This window comes from Desmodus rotundus, chromosome 4 (assembly GCF_022682495.2).
Source record: "Desmodus rotundus isolate HL8 chromosome 4, HLdesRot8A.1, whole genome shotgun sequence".
NCBI classification, from domain to species: Eukaryota; Metazoa; Chordata; class Mammalia; order Chiroptera; family Phyllostomidae; genus Desmodus; species Desmodus rotundus.
Genome location: NC_071390.1, coordinates 80,431,737 through 80,446,695, shown reverse-complemented (window position 1 = coordinate 80,446,695; position 14,959 = coordinate 80,431,737). Strand labels below are relative to the sequence as shown.

Below are 14,959 nucleotides of genomic sequence, written 5' to 3'. Positions count from 1 at the left end.
CTAGAAAATACAAACTCATCTATAGTGCCAGAAAGCAGATCTGGGAGTGAGGAGGGAATTATAAATGGGCAAACTTTGGGGGGTGATGGATATGTTCACTATCTTGATTTCAGTGATGAACTCATACACGTATACACATGTCACAATTTATCGAACTGCACAGTGTATAGCCGTACAAGTCACTTATAGCTCATAGTGACTCCTGAAGAGTGACTGGAGCCAGTGGTCAGGGTAGGAAGACAGAGGCGCTTCCCAATATTGGGTACTGGTAGTGAAAAGACAGGAATGTGGGCATGGGGCTCTAGTCCACTCAAGATGATGGCTCCAAAGAAAAGTTTCTAAACTGATGAAGGTAAGCAGTGATTTAGAATTCGACAAACCTGAGTGAGACAAGTAGGGTCATGTTCCTCACTGTGAGTCCCTTTCGGTTCACACTGATCCCTGTACCTCATTCAACATTAAAACTGCAATGAAGCAAAAGAAAACCCTCAACGGGCACATAGCTCTGTACCTAAAAAAGGAGGCCTGTAAAAAATCTCGAGTTAAACAGTTCTTACTTGCACACTAGGCTATATTCCTGATTCCATTTTCTCTCCATTCCTTCTTTGTTTTCATATAGACACAGATTCCTTCTCTTTCTCCCAGGACAGGAAGTGAACAGGGCAGAACTCTGTCTGAGCTGGGGCGGGAGACTAAGCTGGTTTACCGACTACGGAGTTAACCATGTTGTGGACCAAGAGGGGGAGCAGGAGTCTTCAAGACCTTTGTGATGATGGAATTCATAATTAACTTCTATAGATAGAATAATCCTTTAGGATAAATCCAAAGGATAATACAAAGAACTTAGAAATTTGAAGTTATATTCATTTGTGAAGCATTACTGTCACCACAAATTTGTTACATCTGAGATTTTATGAGAGCTGGGTTCTCCACGGGTACATCACTTTTCCAGGGCAAAGAGAAATAATGCTTACTGCTCTTCTGCTGTGTCCCTGTTTGGAGGGAAAAACAAGTTTATGAACTAAGAATGATTAAACCTGCAATGTGTGAACTTTGACTAGATCTTAGTTTGAGGGAAACAAAGAGATCTCCAACAGACATTTTGGCAGGAACAGGAAAAATTAAAATATAGATTGTTTGTAGATAAGAAAGTTAAAGTTAATTTTCGTTTAGATATGAAAATGTCAGTGTGGCTCCCCAGGAGAATGTCTTTAAGATGCATACTTTATTATCAGGAGTGAAGGGCCTACAACTTACTGCTGAGGTCTGCAACTTATTTTTAAATGGTTCTCCAACAAAATATTTGCATACACATGTATGGCAAGATAAAGCAAATTTGGCAAATTCTTCACAGTTGTCAAATCTAAGTGCAGGATGTACTGATAATCATTGTACTAATCTTTTAATATTTCTGCTATTAAAAACTTTTATAGTAAAATGCTCAGGAAAAATTCAAAGCTTACAAATACATTGTTTGGGAATACAAATATGTTATAAACCTATCAAGAGAGGGAAGGAAATACTGAGAATAAAATTCAAGCTGTGATTACCGAGGTGCCTGAAGGGTTCATTGTATCATGACCCTTTTGGACTGATTCCATATTTGTTAATAGCAATATAAATTATGGTAAGTAGTACTACCACATGCAGAATTCCAGGGGCACCAGCTACACTGAACTCTACGTGAGTGGTGTCCCAGAGTCGTTTAAAGCCTCAACCCAGAAACAGTTTATGTACAAATGCAGTGGCAGCGGGGCTTGGGGTGAAAATAAAATAAAAACCAAAACCTCCAAAGAGACATGAGTCTAATTTTGTTTTCCAGATCTTGATTTTTGAATTTCAAGATAAAATGCTAAGCCTCAAGTAGGCTTATTAAACATTTGCTGCCCTACCCACACCACCACATTGTTTTCAAATAACCTGCTTGGAATAGACTGCAAGCCCAATCTTAACCACCAAAGTGTTCGGCCCCACCTGAGCCAGCCAGGTGATGAAGTCTGGCTTCACCAGCCTTACTTAAAGCTCTTAAATAGCTGGACATGGGTCCTGGCAGATGAAAAGGAATCACAAGCATAGCCAGGAAGCAGAAGAGCAGCACTGCTTTCCTAGCCCCCGAGTTTGCAAACAGCAGCTTTTAACTTCCATAGCGGTGACCTCCTCTCCCTGCAGGCCTCTCGCTTCTCCTTTCCTGTGCACTGCAATTTTCTGTTTAAGAGAAAGCTTAAAAATCTTGATAGTTCTCACAAAGTCTTAAGCAAACATTCAAAGACATGACATGAAAAATAACTTTGACCTCTCCTTGTAGATAAGCAAGTAAACTTTTAGAAAGGTAACTAAACTTGGCATACCTCAGGAACAATCAACAATCCAGTGGGTCATTAAGGAAATTAGTTCCTCTGCTTTTCTGGAGTCACTTCTACATGTGACATCATTCTCCTTAAATAGGTTCTGAAACACCTCCCAACTAAATTAATCAAAATGTGAATACCTCTAAAATAAAAACTAATGATATCTCATCCTAATCAATCATAAAATAATCAAGGGAATACTAGAAACAATTTTTTTTGATTTAAATCCAAGTGCCTGAAATCACAGAATTTTAAGTTTCCAGCTAAAAGTTTTTAGCCAAAGTCAGAAAAGCCAAAATAGTTCAAAAATCACACAAAGTAATGAGGTTTTTTTAAGTTCCTCAGGAAATATGTTCATTAATTTTATAAATTTTGGACCACATACCTAACTTCTCCTTTATATTATTTTAGTCAGAAAATTGGGAAAGGAATTTAGGTTTTGTGGAGGAAAAAGGGGCTACATACTAACCCTGACAAGCTCAGGAGAGGCCTGCACGGTGGCCCCACAAACTCAGAGACTGAAAGGAGCCACGTCTGACCGTCTGAAATGAACACTTTCTCATCAAAAGCAGGTCATGGCAGGTAATCATGTTCTAGGCTGGTACCTTCCCTTGACAAAGTTCAATCTTTATCTTAACTGAAACTGTCTATATTGTCTCTTTGCATCTAGAATAACATATCTTTGGAATGTCAGGGTAATTTCCTTTTTCCAGACCCCTTAGGGCACCCCAGAGCACAGGACCACAGAAATCCCTCATTGTTAACGTGTTAATGTTGATTGTTAACTATCCTATACGTACAAGGAGTATGTGTCTGTTCCTTTTGTTTTTATCCAGTCTGGGAGATTCTCATGTCCTCCTCCAACCTTGTTTCTCCTGCCTCCCTAATCTATCGCTAATGGATTTCATGTAACCCCCGCTTTTGTCTTCCCCTTTTACTCTAATGTATAAAATAAGGTGCAAAACTGCCATTCTCTGGCTCAAATAAACTCATAAAAATTCTTACAGGTGTGGATATTTCTTATGTAGACAGTTTTTAAACCTTTTTCTCAAGTGTAAACTGGCTTTTTTCCCTTGTCCACACAATTATTAAAGAGATTCAAATTGGTATTATGTACATGTATTTTGCAAACTATAAGCTAGTTTATTATCTTTATTCCATTGACAAGGAGAAAATTCTTAGACATTCAAAATCAAAATTACAGCGACTAGAAGGAGAGGGAGGGGGACAGAGAGAGAAGCAACAGCCTGTTAATAGCTGTAGACCATCTCTAACAAAAGACTGCTCACATTCCTGTATCTCTATCAGAACTTCAGATTAATCCCAGGTGGCTATTTCCAAAGATTGTTTTTAGCCAGGCTCCATCAAACTAGGGTCCTCCACTTGTTCACACATGAGCCTGGCAGACGGCTCCGCAGCCAACCAAAGAGTGGCCATTTCTTTGTGCACACCCTGTGCCTATTCCAGAGCTGGCCCAGCCTGCTTCATGTTCTCCCACCCTTTTGCCTACAGCTGATGTTAATTCTTTCAAATCGTTTACTTCTTTCTTCCTCCTTCCCCCTACTTAATCAATAAAAACCACTTGCAGACTCCCAGATGATGGACGTGGATGCACATATTGTCTTTCCTACCTAGCCATGCTGCTGGTGGTGTAGACTCCATGCCAGAAGACCAGTCTTCCTTCTTTTTGCTAGCAGTAGCCTGCCTGATAAACCTTTCTTTTAAAAAGAGTTGCAGCCATGAAAGTTAAAAAATTTTATTGAACACCATGCTGTTAAGGTCCACAATCCACAATGATTAGTACATTCTTCTATTAGTTGTTGAGCAATAAACATATCCTGGCCTCAACCCTTTTCTCTAGTGTATTGTAGAAAGAGCCACAAAAAAGGTGACATTCAATCAGAACTTCAAATAAAATAGGCACCAAACAAGCATTTACTGAATGCACAGAACCATGTCAAGCCTCACAAAAAAAGTCTGTAAAATCTTAAATGACCTATTTTCCTTATACTGAATTAAAATTTGCATAAAAAAGACATACTCAAACACAATAGTTAAAGGAAAACAAATACACAAAACCTCGGTGTTTAGCTGTACTAAGCTGAAAAAACATGTGAAAGTCTGTTTTACAAATTGTCAGGGTGTTTTCCCTCACTGCATGAAGCCATAAACTGAATTTTGTCCTATCATTTGGACGGTTGGTGGTATTTGGAGAGAGAGCATTCAAAACATGTTGTTAAATAACAAAATGAATATGCTGCGAGTGACAAAAGAATCATGGACAATCGTTTAGGTGTTAATACTGACTGGAAATCAATTAACAATTCAGAAGTATCAGGCAAAATGATGTTCTAGAAGTCTAGATCTAAATATTAGTGTTTTAGTAATGGCTTACATTTATATAAAAATTATAGAAAATGTTTATTACACATGTAGGTGGCACCAAGACAAACATTTTGAAATGCAGAATAGGGAAGATCAAAGTGTTTGACTGATGCTTTCAATTTTCTCAGTAAAGTGGGGCCTCAGAACCATAGAGCTGCAAGGGATCTTAGAAACAGTGTGTTAATCGCTCAACCCTACATGTATTTAAAAAGGATAAACTTGCTGTAGAGTGTGGTTGTTATTGCCCAAGATGATCCAGAGCAAGTGGCAGGACTGAAACTAGATCACATCCCTGCCGGGACACTTTTGGAATGTTACCTAGGAGTGTGATATGAAATGACCAAGAGGCAACTAGTCCTTAACTCAGGAGTGGTAATAGTCATAATAGCTGATGTTTGTAATGACTTAGAGTTCAGAGAGGACTTTTACATCTTACTTTATTTGCTCCTCTCATAACAAGTATGTGAACACAGTGAACTGTTCCAAAATGAAGAAACACAAGTTCAAAAATTAAGTTTATTTAAAAAATATTAGACTATTTATGAAAGAAACTAGACACATCTCAAATGGGGAAGGACAGAAATTAACTGACTTCTGAATTCTTTCACCCTCAACTTCACAAACCAAACTCTGTATCAAAGCAGCGTCACCGCACACAAGCACAGCAGGGACACTGTGCCGAGGTGTGCTTCCCTTTGCTGGCCACAGCTTCCATGTGGACCCTCTGTTCTCCCACTCCCATCCAGTGAGTCAGGTTTTAGCTTCACCTGCAATTGCTCAGGCCCTCTCAGTCCATCTAGAGCTTCAACAACCCACTCTGGGCTTCAGTACTTCCCTGCCCACCCTAACTCGTGGTCAGCCACCTCAGACCCAGCCTCACTGACTCCCTCGTTCCTTTGGCATCCTTGCCCTGGAATTCCCAGACTGAAATCACCCCTGTTGCCTTTCTTATTTTCATCTATTAAATGGGGGATATTCCTAACACACATACTTGTTATGAGGAGCAGATAAAATAAGATGTAAAAGTCCTCTCTGAACTCTAAGTCATTACAAACATCAGCTATTATGACTATTACCGCTACAGAGTTAAGGACTAGTTGCCTCTTGGTCATTTCATATCACACTGCTAGGTAACATTCCAAAAGTGTCCCGGCAGGGATGTGATCTAGTTTCAGTCCTGCCACTTGCTCTGGATCATCTTGGGCAATAACAACCACACTCTACAGCAAGTTTATCCTTTTTAAATACATGTAGGGTTGAGCGATTAACACACTGTTTCTAAGATCCCTTGCAGCTCTATGGTTCTGAGGCCCCACTTTACTGAGAAAATTGAAAGCATCAGTCAAACACAGTGATCTTCCCTATTCTGCTTTTCAAGGTGTTTCAGTATCCACCCTCCATTCCTCATTCCTTTCCTTACATACCCCAATCTTCTGAATTCTTCACACCATGTCTGCTCTCTTTTTTCTAGGTCCTGCCCATCCTCATCAGCATCTTCACTCCCTCTTGACTTCTTTCACACAAATGCTCATCTTCCCTCCCATGATAAAAGAAATGTTCACATTCCTACAGTCCTGTCTAGCTTCTCTCCTGCATTTCCTTTTGCTGGAACTTCTTCACAATAACTACCACTATTTCACCTCTCACATTCCTCACCCTAAAACCTGGCTTTTACTAAGATCTTTGCCCAACTCAGTGTTCTATGCCTCACCCTCTTTTCTAAATACTCCTGATGACATCTTCTAAGCACTCCCTCTCCCCCAGCTCCCAGGACCTCACAATGTCGGTTCCTTCCCTAAATCTCCAAACCTTCTCTAAACATGGGCACCTTCCAAGGCTCTGTCTTTAGTTCTTCCCCCAGCCCCACCATCGTAGTCAAAAGTTGACATCTCCACACCTAGCCTTTCACTTCGGTTTCCACCACCTCCTTGAACCACCTCTCTATTTTAGAGAATGACACACCCTGTCCAACCCAGCTCACCCATGCTCCCTTCTTCCCTGCAAAACTCCCCAATAATTTTTGCTTCTTTCCTAAAAGACTCTTAAGTTGTGGATTAAAATGTGTCTCCTGGCAGGCTCTTCTTTTATTAGTCTTACTTTGATCATCCTAGTCTAGGTCCTATCAGCATGATCAGAAACATACATCCTCTCTCCCAGCCCCTCTTCCCCTGCCCCTACTAGACTCATTCCAAGCCCTCATCATTTCATATCTATAATACTTGCACTACTCCACTAACTGGTTTCATTGTGGCAGGTCTCTCCACCTTCCAACACTTTCTCCAGACTGCTGAGTGATAAACTACTACCTTTGCAAACACTTTTTAGTGGCTTCCCAAAGTCCATGGAATAAAGCCTAACCTCCTTTACCAGACTCTCAAGCTCTCAACCCCCAAACCCCACTACCCAAAATGCAAAGCATATAATCCAGGATTACCAAACCAATTTCAGGTCCCTGTGCCTACAATGCTGGCTCAAAATAAAAAGCTCCCCATGCCCTTTGCCTAGAACATCCTTCCCCAACACTTCTCCACCTGGTGAGTCCCCAGGTATCTTTCAATTCAAAGCTCAATTCTCACCTACTCTTTGAAGCTTTTCCTGCTGTCTCCATGTAGAGTCCAACTATGCCCTTGATGTGAACAATGCATCTTGTTCAGACTTCTAATAAATCTAACTCATACATGTCTCCAGGGGGAAGAAGAGTCCTTGAAGGGGTGGTCTTGTCATCTCTCAAGTATTTCTCCAGCATTTAACATAGGGAACATCCCCTTGCAGGTAAGAAGCACTTTTCACTTGCTAATTCTCCTGAGCACAGAGCCTTCTCTCAGCATAGTCACCAGGTCCTGAACAATGAGAATGTCACATTAATAATACCATTATTAAAAGACTATGAAAGGCATGGGAGTGTACTATAATAGAATACAAGGCAGCCTCTCCACTTCTTTCATTAATTCCCTAAGTGTTTTTGCCTTTACCGCAACTTGAACAGAGAAGAGATTAAAGGAACCAAATGTTAACCAGCTTCTGATGTGCAAACTGATTTTAAAATAGCCCTTGGCCTGGAAATACAGGTGCATTCGGGTATACACCCTGATAAGAGATGAGAGACAGAAGACAGAGTTCAATGTCTCAAACAAAGCTTTCTGAGACAAGAGTTCCTTATGATAAACCCTAAAAGTACAGCAATATTTTAGATACAATTTGAAAATGCTCATCCTTGTCTAAGAAATCTTACGAGGTTACATATGGCAACGTCTACGCTCAGAAAACAAAATACAGCTGGTTTTGTGTTCATGAAAACCAACAGTGCACCATTAATAAATAAATAAATAAATAAATAAATAAATAAATAAATAAATAAATAAATAAATATGCAGTGAGGTGACCTAGTCGCTGAGACAATAGTGCTAATGAGTCAAATCAAACCTTAGGAATAGTTTCCATTTTAAATATATTGGAGTGTTAAGAAACTAAGTTTACTCAAAAGTTGTTTTATCTATGGCTTCCTGAACATGTTTTCTCTAATTAAAAGCTTGTTAGCTTCTTCTTGTTAAGGAAGTACACAGGGGGAGCTGGTATTTCCTTGATTCTAAACTATACCAGTGCTAAAACAAACAAATCCCAACCTAATTAATTCTATTTCTGGTCTAGTTTCCAAGACAGTTTTCACTAAGACTATTCTTAGCTTACTGTTTCTAGCTTTGTAACATCAACCTTCAGAAGCTGGAAACTGTTATATTTTGCGTAATTCCTTGACATGTAGGTTTGTTCTATCACAGAGTCTAATTTTATTCCACCAGCTATAAAAGGTAGAAAAAAATAAAGGGGAATCCATTGATTCTAAAGTTTCATTCCTGAAATCACTGTTAATTATTTCATGATATCATGTGATATGTTCTTACCAGGGCTTTGTAATTTGGATTACATCAACATCAACATCAAGTTCCAGGCAGAGCCCTCCCCAAAGCAGAACTGCCAGTGAGTCTCAGCAACAGTACCAACCAGAAGGAAGGGAATCAAGAAACAGGTTCTAGTTCCAAAAGGCCACTGACTTGACCTTGGGGAACACACTTCACTTCTGTAATTCAAACTGCAATACCTGCTTCCAAAAAGAATGCTTCTAGGAACAGTTAAGTGCTTTGAGCTTCTGAAATAAAATGAAATTTTATTAACAGAAGATTTTATAAAACAATTTATTCTCTGGCCCAATTAGTTAAATCGTCCAGTCTAAAAGGTCATAACACTGCATTTGTTTTGTTTTTGTTTTTTTTTTTTTCAAAAATCCCTACCTGCAACACCGTATTAACGAATAAGCTAAACGTGGACTTTTTCTACCATTAAATAGAATAGGGGCATTACATCTCCTTATTCTTAAATGTGAAGGAAGAGTAATCCATAGGAACGGGAGTTAAAAGTCCTCAAGGAGTCGCCTGTCAGGTCAAACAAAATCTGCCGGTACACAGAAGACCTGCACTGTCTTCCGTGGACTCAAAAGAAGCAGGAGGATTCAACTGTGTCACGTGTATGACACTCTTAAACCTTCAAAATCTATCACACTGAAAAAGGACGAGGAAACGAAAGTGCTGATGGGGGAGCGCGAGAAGCCAAGCCTCCCGCGTCAGGATCCAATGACATGTTAGAACCGAAGGTGTTTGTCTTAAGTTTAGTCCTTAGTAACTTGGTTTCTCTACCGAGAAAAGGTGTGAGGCGGCGGCTACTAGAAACTGCAGCTGCGGGTGCTTGCAGGCTCCTTCCACATTCCAGCGTCGGCCCCAGACCCCAGGGAGGGCGAGGGGCTGCAATGGGAAGAATCATTTTAGACAAGTTGAATCACTCAGCTGTCCCGGGCAACGGCCGCGGTCATCCAGGGAAACGCACCATCCCTGGGGGCCGGTTTCTCGACCCGACTCTGGCCCGGAGGAAACAACGCCAGGCCCCGACGAAGGCGCAGCGGGCAGCCCACAGCTTCACCTGCATTCCGAGGGCCCCACCCTTGCGCCCAGGTGTCCCGCCCGAACCAGGAGCCAGACGCGGCGTGGGTGTGCGACTCTCGCGTGTCTACTTACTTTGTCACTGGTGCTCTCGTATTCGTGGTCGCCGCCGGCCGCCACTCCCTCGCGGGGTGGCGGCGCCACTGCTCCCCCGGGGCCGGGGCAGCCTCCCCGGTGCCTCAGCTCCAACATCTCCCGCTCAGGCGCGGCCGTGGCGGCCTCCAGCGCCCCGAAACCCGAACTGCGCGCGAGGTCTTACTGGCCGGCCCCCCTTCACCCCGCAGCAGCGCACTCAACGTCCAGCAGAGCCGCGACCACTAACACGGCCCCACCTGGGAGGCGCAGCCGCCGCGGCGGGTCACCCCCAAAACGGCATCAACGAGCGAGCACGCGAGGCCGCCTCCGGCGAGCCCGGCGCCGGCACAGGGGCGAGGGGCCAGGGGCGGGCTCCGAGGGCCAAGGACCGGCTCCGGTGCTCGTGGGGCAGACTCTGGGCGCCCGGCCCGAGCGGAGAAGGCGGAGACCCGGCGGAGTAGGGCCACTGGTTGCCAGGTGCGCGTCTCCACGCAGAGGCCCAGGTGGGAAGAGAAGAAGGGGCGGGGAGAAAAGAAGGAAGCTTGACCCGATTTAGAGCTCTGCCGGGCGCCCGCCGCCAGGCCCGGCCACGCCCAGCCCCGCCTCCGGACGCTGCTGGTCCCGGCCCCCCTACACCTTTCTCGCAGCCCCTGCCTACCGCAGGCGGGTCACGCGCCGCAGGCCCCGCCCCGCCCCGCCCCTCTGCGCTGCACTGCGGTTCCCACAGCCCCGCCTCCCCAGCCGAGGAGTGACGTCACGAGCCTTCCCACGGCTCCGCCCCATCTCTGCTCGCACACAGGTAGGGACCTAGAGCTAAGGTGAGACCTGGGCGGGCTGGAGACCAGGAGATTGGTGGAGGAGGGACGAGCTTCGAGATTGGAAGTGCAGGGTAGGAACTAGACTTGTCACCGAACAACTGGTAAGACTGGAAGACGCCTGGTAGGTAGTGACAGCAGTTAGCAGTACCCCTTCAAATGACTCCACCGCCGCCCCAGCTGGACTCACTGTGGCGTGTCAGAGGTTCAGAGGCGTCCAGAAGCAGGAACTTGTCTAGCAGGATGCACTCGCTGACTTCGAGGCATCACCTTGAAAATAAGAGATTGCCTCACTAGACGTCCCGGGATGGGTTGGCCATTGTCAGTTACAAGCCCAAGCTCTGTCTCTGATAAACTCGAGTACTAAATCTCACAAAATTCACTTCCTAGGGTTCAAAAACAGAACCCAGGCCCTGAGATACCGTGGAGTTCAGTTTCCCAGCCAGCTAATCTTTCTGAAGAGTCAAGGACCTTGGGCTGCTAAAGCTGGAACAGGAAGGGCCCAAGATCCACATTAATTCTATTCCAAATCCTGTTAGAAGGTGATTAGTTTTCTTGACACGCATCTGCTACCTGGTCACTAGTGAGAAGCTGACAAATGGTAGAAGAAAAAGGAGAAAAAGAAGGAAAGGAAAAACTAACTAATATAAATTTCTTCAAGTGATTACTAACACATGGGAAATCAATAATTTTTTTGAAAATTTAATAACAAGCAAAAACAAAAAATCAAAGTAGGATGCATTAAAAAACAGCACAAGGACATCATTTTACTCCACCCAACAAATCTTTAGAGCTCTAGGTTCAGACTGAATTGCCATATGTTGAAAATGTATAGAGAGACAGGTCAGTCTTAGGGGAAGAGTAACAAAGATGTTAAAAAGATATGAATATAGATACTTTGAATGATGGTCATGGTGTGGTTTTCCATAAGAACAGAAGGCTATGGGACAACTGGGTTAATCAATTGTTCTCCATTTCTTTGGAGGACCAGAAATTAAGGACTGCCTCATCGTTGAAAACATGTCTGAAGAGACTGCTGAAGGTAGTGGAATTTCCATCTCTGGCTGCCTCACCTACTCAGCATAGAAGGGGCACTAGAAGTGTTCCACTAATCCATTCAAACCTTTGTAGATATTAAGTCTGAGTTCTAGTCCTACCAATGCCACTAACTGGCTGTGTGGCCTTAGGTTAGTCATTAAACCTCAATGTCCCCAGCTGTAAAATGGAAAGTAAGGAAGGTGACCTCTCTGATCCCTTACAGCTCACACACAACTGCAACAAAAACTTCACATTATCAGAAGCCAGCCCTTCCTTTCCCCCATGCCTCAAGAAAAGGGGACGTAGCATAGCAAGGTGCTGGAATGATTTCCTCTGTCTCCTTCCCCTAGTCAACGCAATAGTTCCTTTCACTTTCTTTTCCTTTGCTGTAGGAGAAAAAAAAGATAGCGAGAGACATGGAAGAAGGGAACAAGAGAGGACACAAATGCGTGGCAGAAGAAATATTCCCTGACCCTGGAAAAGTGGGACCAGAGCAGAGACTACCAAAACAGAATGGCTTACTACTTTCCTCACCCTACCTTAAGTTCTTCCTACTTCCTATGTTTCAGCTGAGATAGTAATTTCTTTCTGTCTTCATTATATTACAGTTATTGCTGCTTGATGAGTGATTACACTGAGCCCAGACAGCAGGTACCACAGTTTATTCATCTTCATAGGCCAAGCCCTTGTCACAGTGCTGGACCCCACCCCCACAGTCAACTCATGAGGAAATGAATGAAGGAATGGGTGAATGGCAGAGGTACAGCATAACCAGGGAAAGATATATAATATTTGTGATTTTTTTAATTAAAAGGTCTGTATTAGACTTCGATATCCACTGTCTTCATTTTTACTTTTATGTGAAGATTGATTTTAGTATGTATTAAAAGGAGGTTCTAGTAATGACTTGCACATTACTTTGGATATATTATGATATAGTCAACCATACTGGCCTTACTGAACTCTGTGTTCTCAGGCTTTCTCAATGTCTTTTTTTTATTCTTTCTTTTTCATTTTCATCTTTGTTTATTCTTTATTCAGGGAACTTGCATTCTTGAAGTTTGTTACATTTATGTTTGGTGACACAAAATCTGGCACATAGTGGTTTCTACAACTGCATCTGTTAGATCTGCATTGTAGATTCTACAAGCACTTAATCTGCTAACCCCAGGCTCATGCAAAAGCTAATCACATAGCACACATCTGGCCACTACTTCTTGGTTGATTAATATAGATTGTCTACTTTAGTGATAATGCAATGATTTATAACTCGGAGTGAGGGATTTGCTAGAGGACAAAGAGGGACAGTGCTAACATTATTGTTTATAATAGTTTTCTTTTAGTTTGATTCTTCTTTTACCCTCTCTTGCCCCAAGATGGAGAAACGTTGCTTGAAGTAGTAAATATGAGATGGGGAGACCCGTTATCATTCTCTTCCCTGAGTACTCTCAGAATGTTTCCAAACTGATGAACATTCCCCTCTTGTGTGGGAATTTGAGCTGCTTTCCAGATCAGAGTCTCAAAGGCGCCTGTCTGGAATGTACCCACCTTGCAGGGTAAGAAGAAATCTTCCTCCAACAAGCATTTCCGGTTGCTTGGACACCTACTTTATAGCTTTAATCACTTGACCTATCTTTCTCGGCTGCTCTCTGTTAATTCAGTTTGTAAGTCAGAGGTAGGAATTTCTGATTTATTCCTACCAGAAAAAACACTTTGTGGGAAATTCTTGAAGGACAAATTATGTTTACATTATTTTTAATGAAACTGCGCAGGATGGTGCACTATCAGATATCATAGTAACCAACTCTCGGAGCAGTGGGTGCATTGGTGTACTTAGAAGCACAGGTTTTATATACAGGCAACCCTGGGTTCAAGTCCAAGCTTTGCCGTTTTCTAGCTATGACCCAGTTCACTTTATGGAGCACTTCATCACACACAGCTGAAGCTACAGCCCCGCTGACACACCTGTTCAAAGTTTATGTAGTAACTCTTTACATAACTCTTTACACAACACTTTCAAATACATTGTTTTATTCATTCTACTCAACAACCTATGAGGTAGGCAGGACAAATATTATTTCTATTTTACAAGGAAAAAAAATCTAAACATCAGTATGTAAACTGACCAAGTTAGCAGAGGAAATTTAGGATTGAAACCTACATTTTTCTGCCTCAAATTCTGCCAGTCTATTATGTTCTGCAAATAGGTACTAGCAAAACACATAACTTCTAAGAGGGGGCAACTTGTGATAACAACTAAGCACAGGAATTCTGGGGCCAACTTGTCCGTGTGCAACACTCAGCTCTGCCACCTACTGGCTGTGCCATCCGTCAAGTGACTTAACCCCTCAGTGTCTCAGTGTCCTTGTATAAAACATGAGGAAAAAGGGTAATGATATTTTCCTCCTACAATTCTTATGAATATTAAGGTTAATATACATAAAATACTTAGACCAGTGCCTGGTCATGGTTATGCACCATGCAAATATTGTGATTATTACCATTATATATTTTTAATTATATTGTATTGATTATGCTATTACATTTGTCCCAATTTTTCCCACTTTACCCCATTCCATCCAGCACACCCCACTCCCTCAGGCAATCTCTATATCATTGTTCATGTCCATGGGTCATGGCTATAAGTTCTTTGGCTACTCCTTTTCCTATTTGTACTTTACATCCTCATGTCTACTCTGTAACTACCTATTTGTATTTCTTTTTCTTAAATATATTTTATTGATTATGCTATTAGAGTTGTCCCATTTTTTTCTCCCCTTTACTGCCTTCCACCCAGCACACCCCTTCCCACCATCATTGCCCCAACTTAGTTCATGTCCATGGGTTATCCATATAAGTTCTTTGGATTCTCCATTTCCCATACTATTCTTAACCTCCCCCTGTCTATTTTGAACCTACCATTTATGCTTCTTATTCCTTGTACCTTTTCCCCATTCTTCTCCCTCCCCATCCCTGCTAATAACCCTCCATGTGATCTCCATTTCTGTGAATCTGTTCCTGTTCTGGTTGCTTAGTTCATTTTTGTTTTTGTTTTTTTTAGGTTCAGTTGTTGATATTTGTGAGTTTGTTGTCATTTTACTGTTCACAGTTCTAATGTTCTTCTTCTTCTTACATAAGTCCCTTCAACATTTCATATAGTAATGGCTTGGTGATGTTGTACTCCTTTAACCTGACCTTACCTGGGAAGCACTTTTTCTTCCCTTCCATTCTGAATGATACCTTTGCTGGATAGAGTAATCTTTGTGGTAGGTCCTTGCTTTTCGTCACTTCGAATATTTCTTGCCAGTCT

The 14,959-nt window shown here is 42.3% G+C and overlaps 1 protein-coding gene across 1 annotated transcript in view; it reads right to left on the bottom strand.

The window, feature by feature from the left end:
- Window positions 1-10,319, bottom strand: part of CDS1 (CDP-diacylglycerol synthase 1) — a 67,935-nt gene extending 57,616 nt beyond the window's left edge. Inside the window, exon 1 of the mRNA XM_053922946.2 lies at window positions 9,797-10,319. Coding sequence (XP_053778921.1) covers window positions 9,797-9,913 — 117 coding nt within the window. The 5' untranslated portion in view covers window positions 9,914-10,319. The remainder of the gene's footprint in view (window positions 1-9,796) is intronic.
- Between the last annotated feature and the right edge of the window lie 4,640 nt (window positions 10,320-14,959).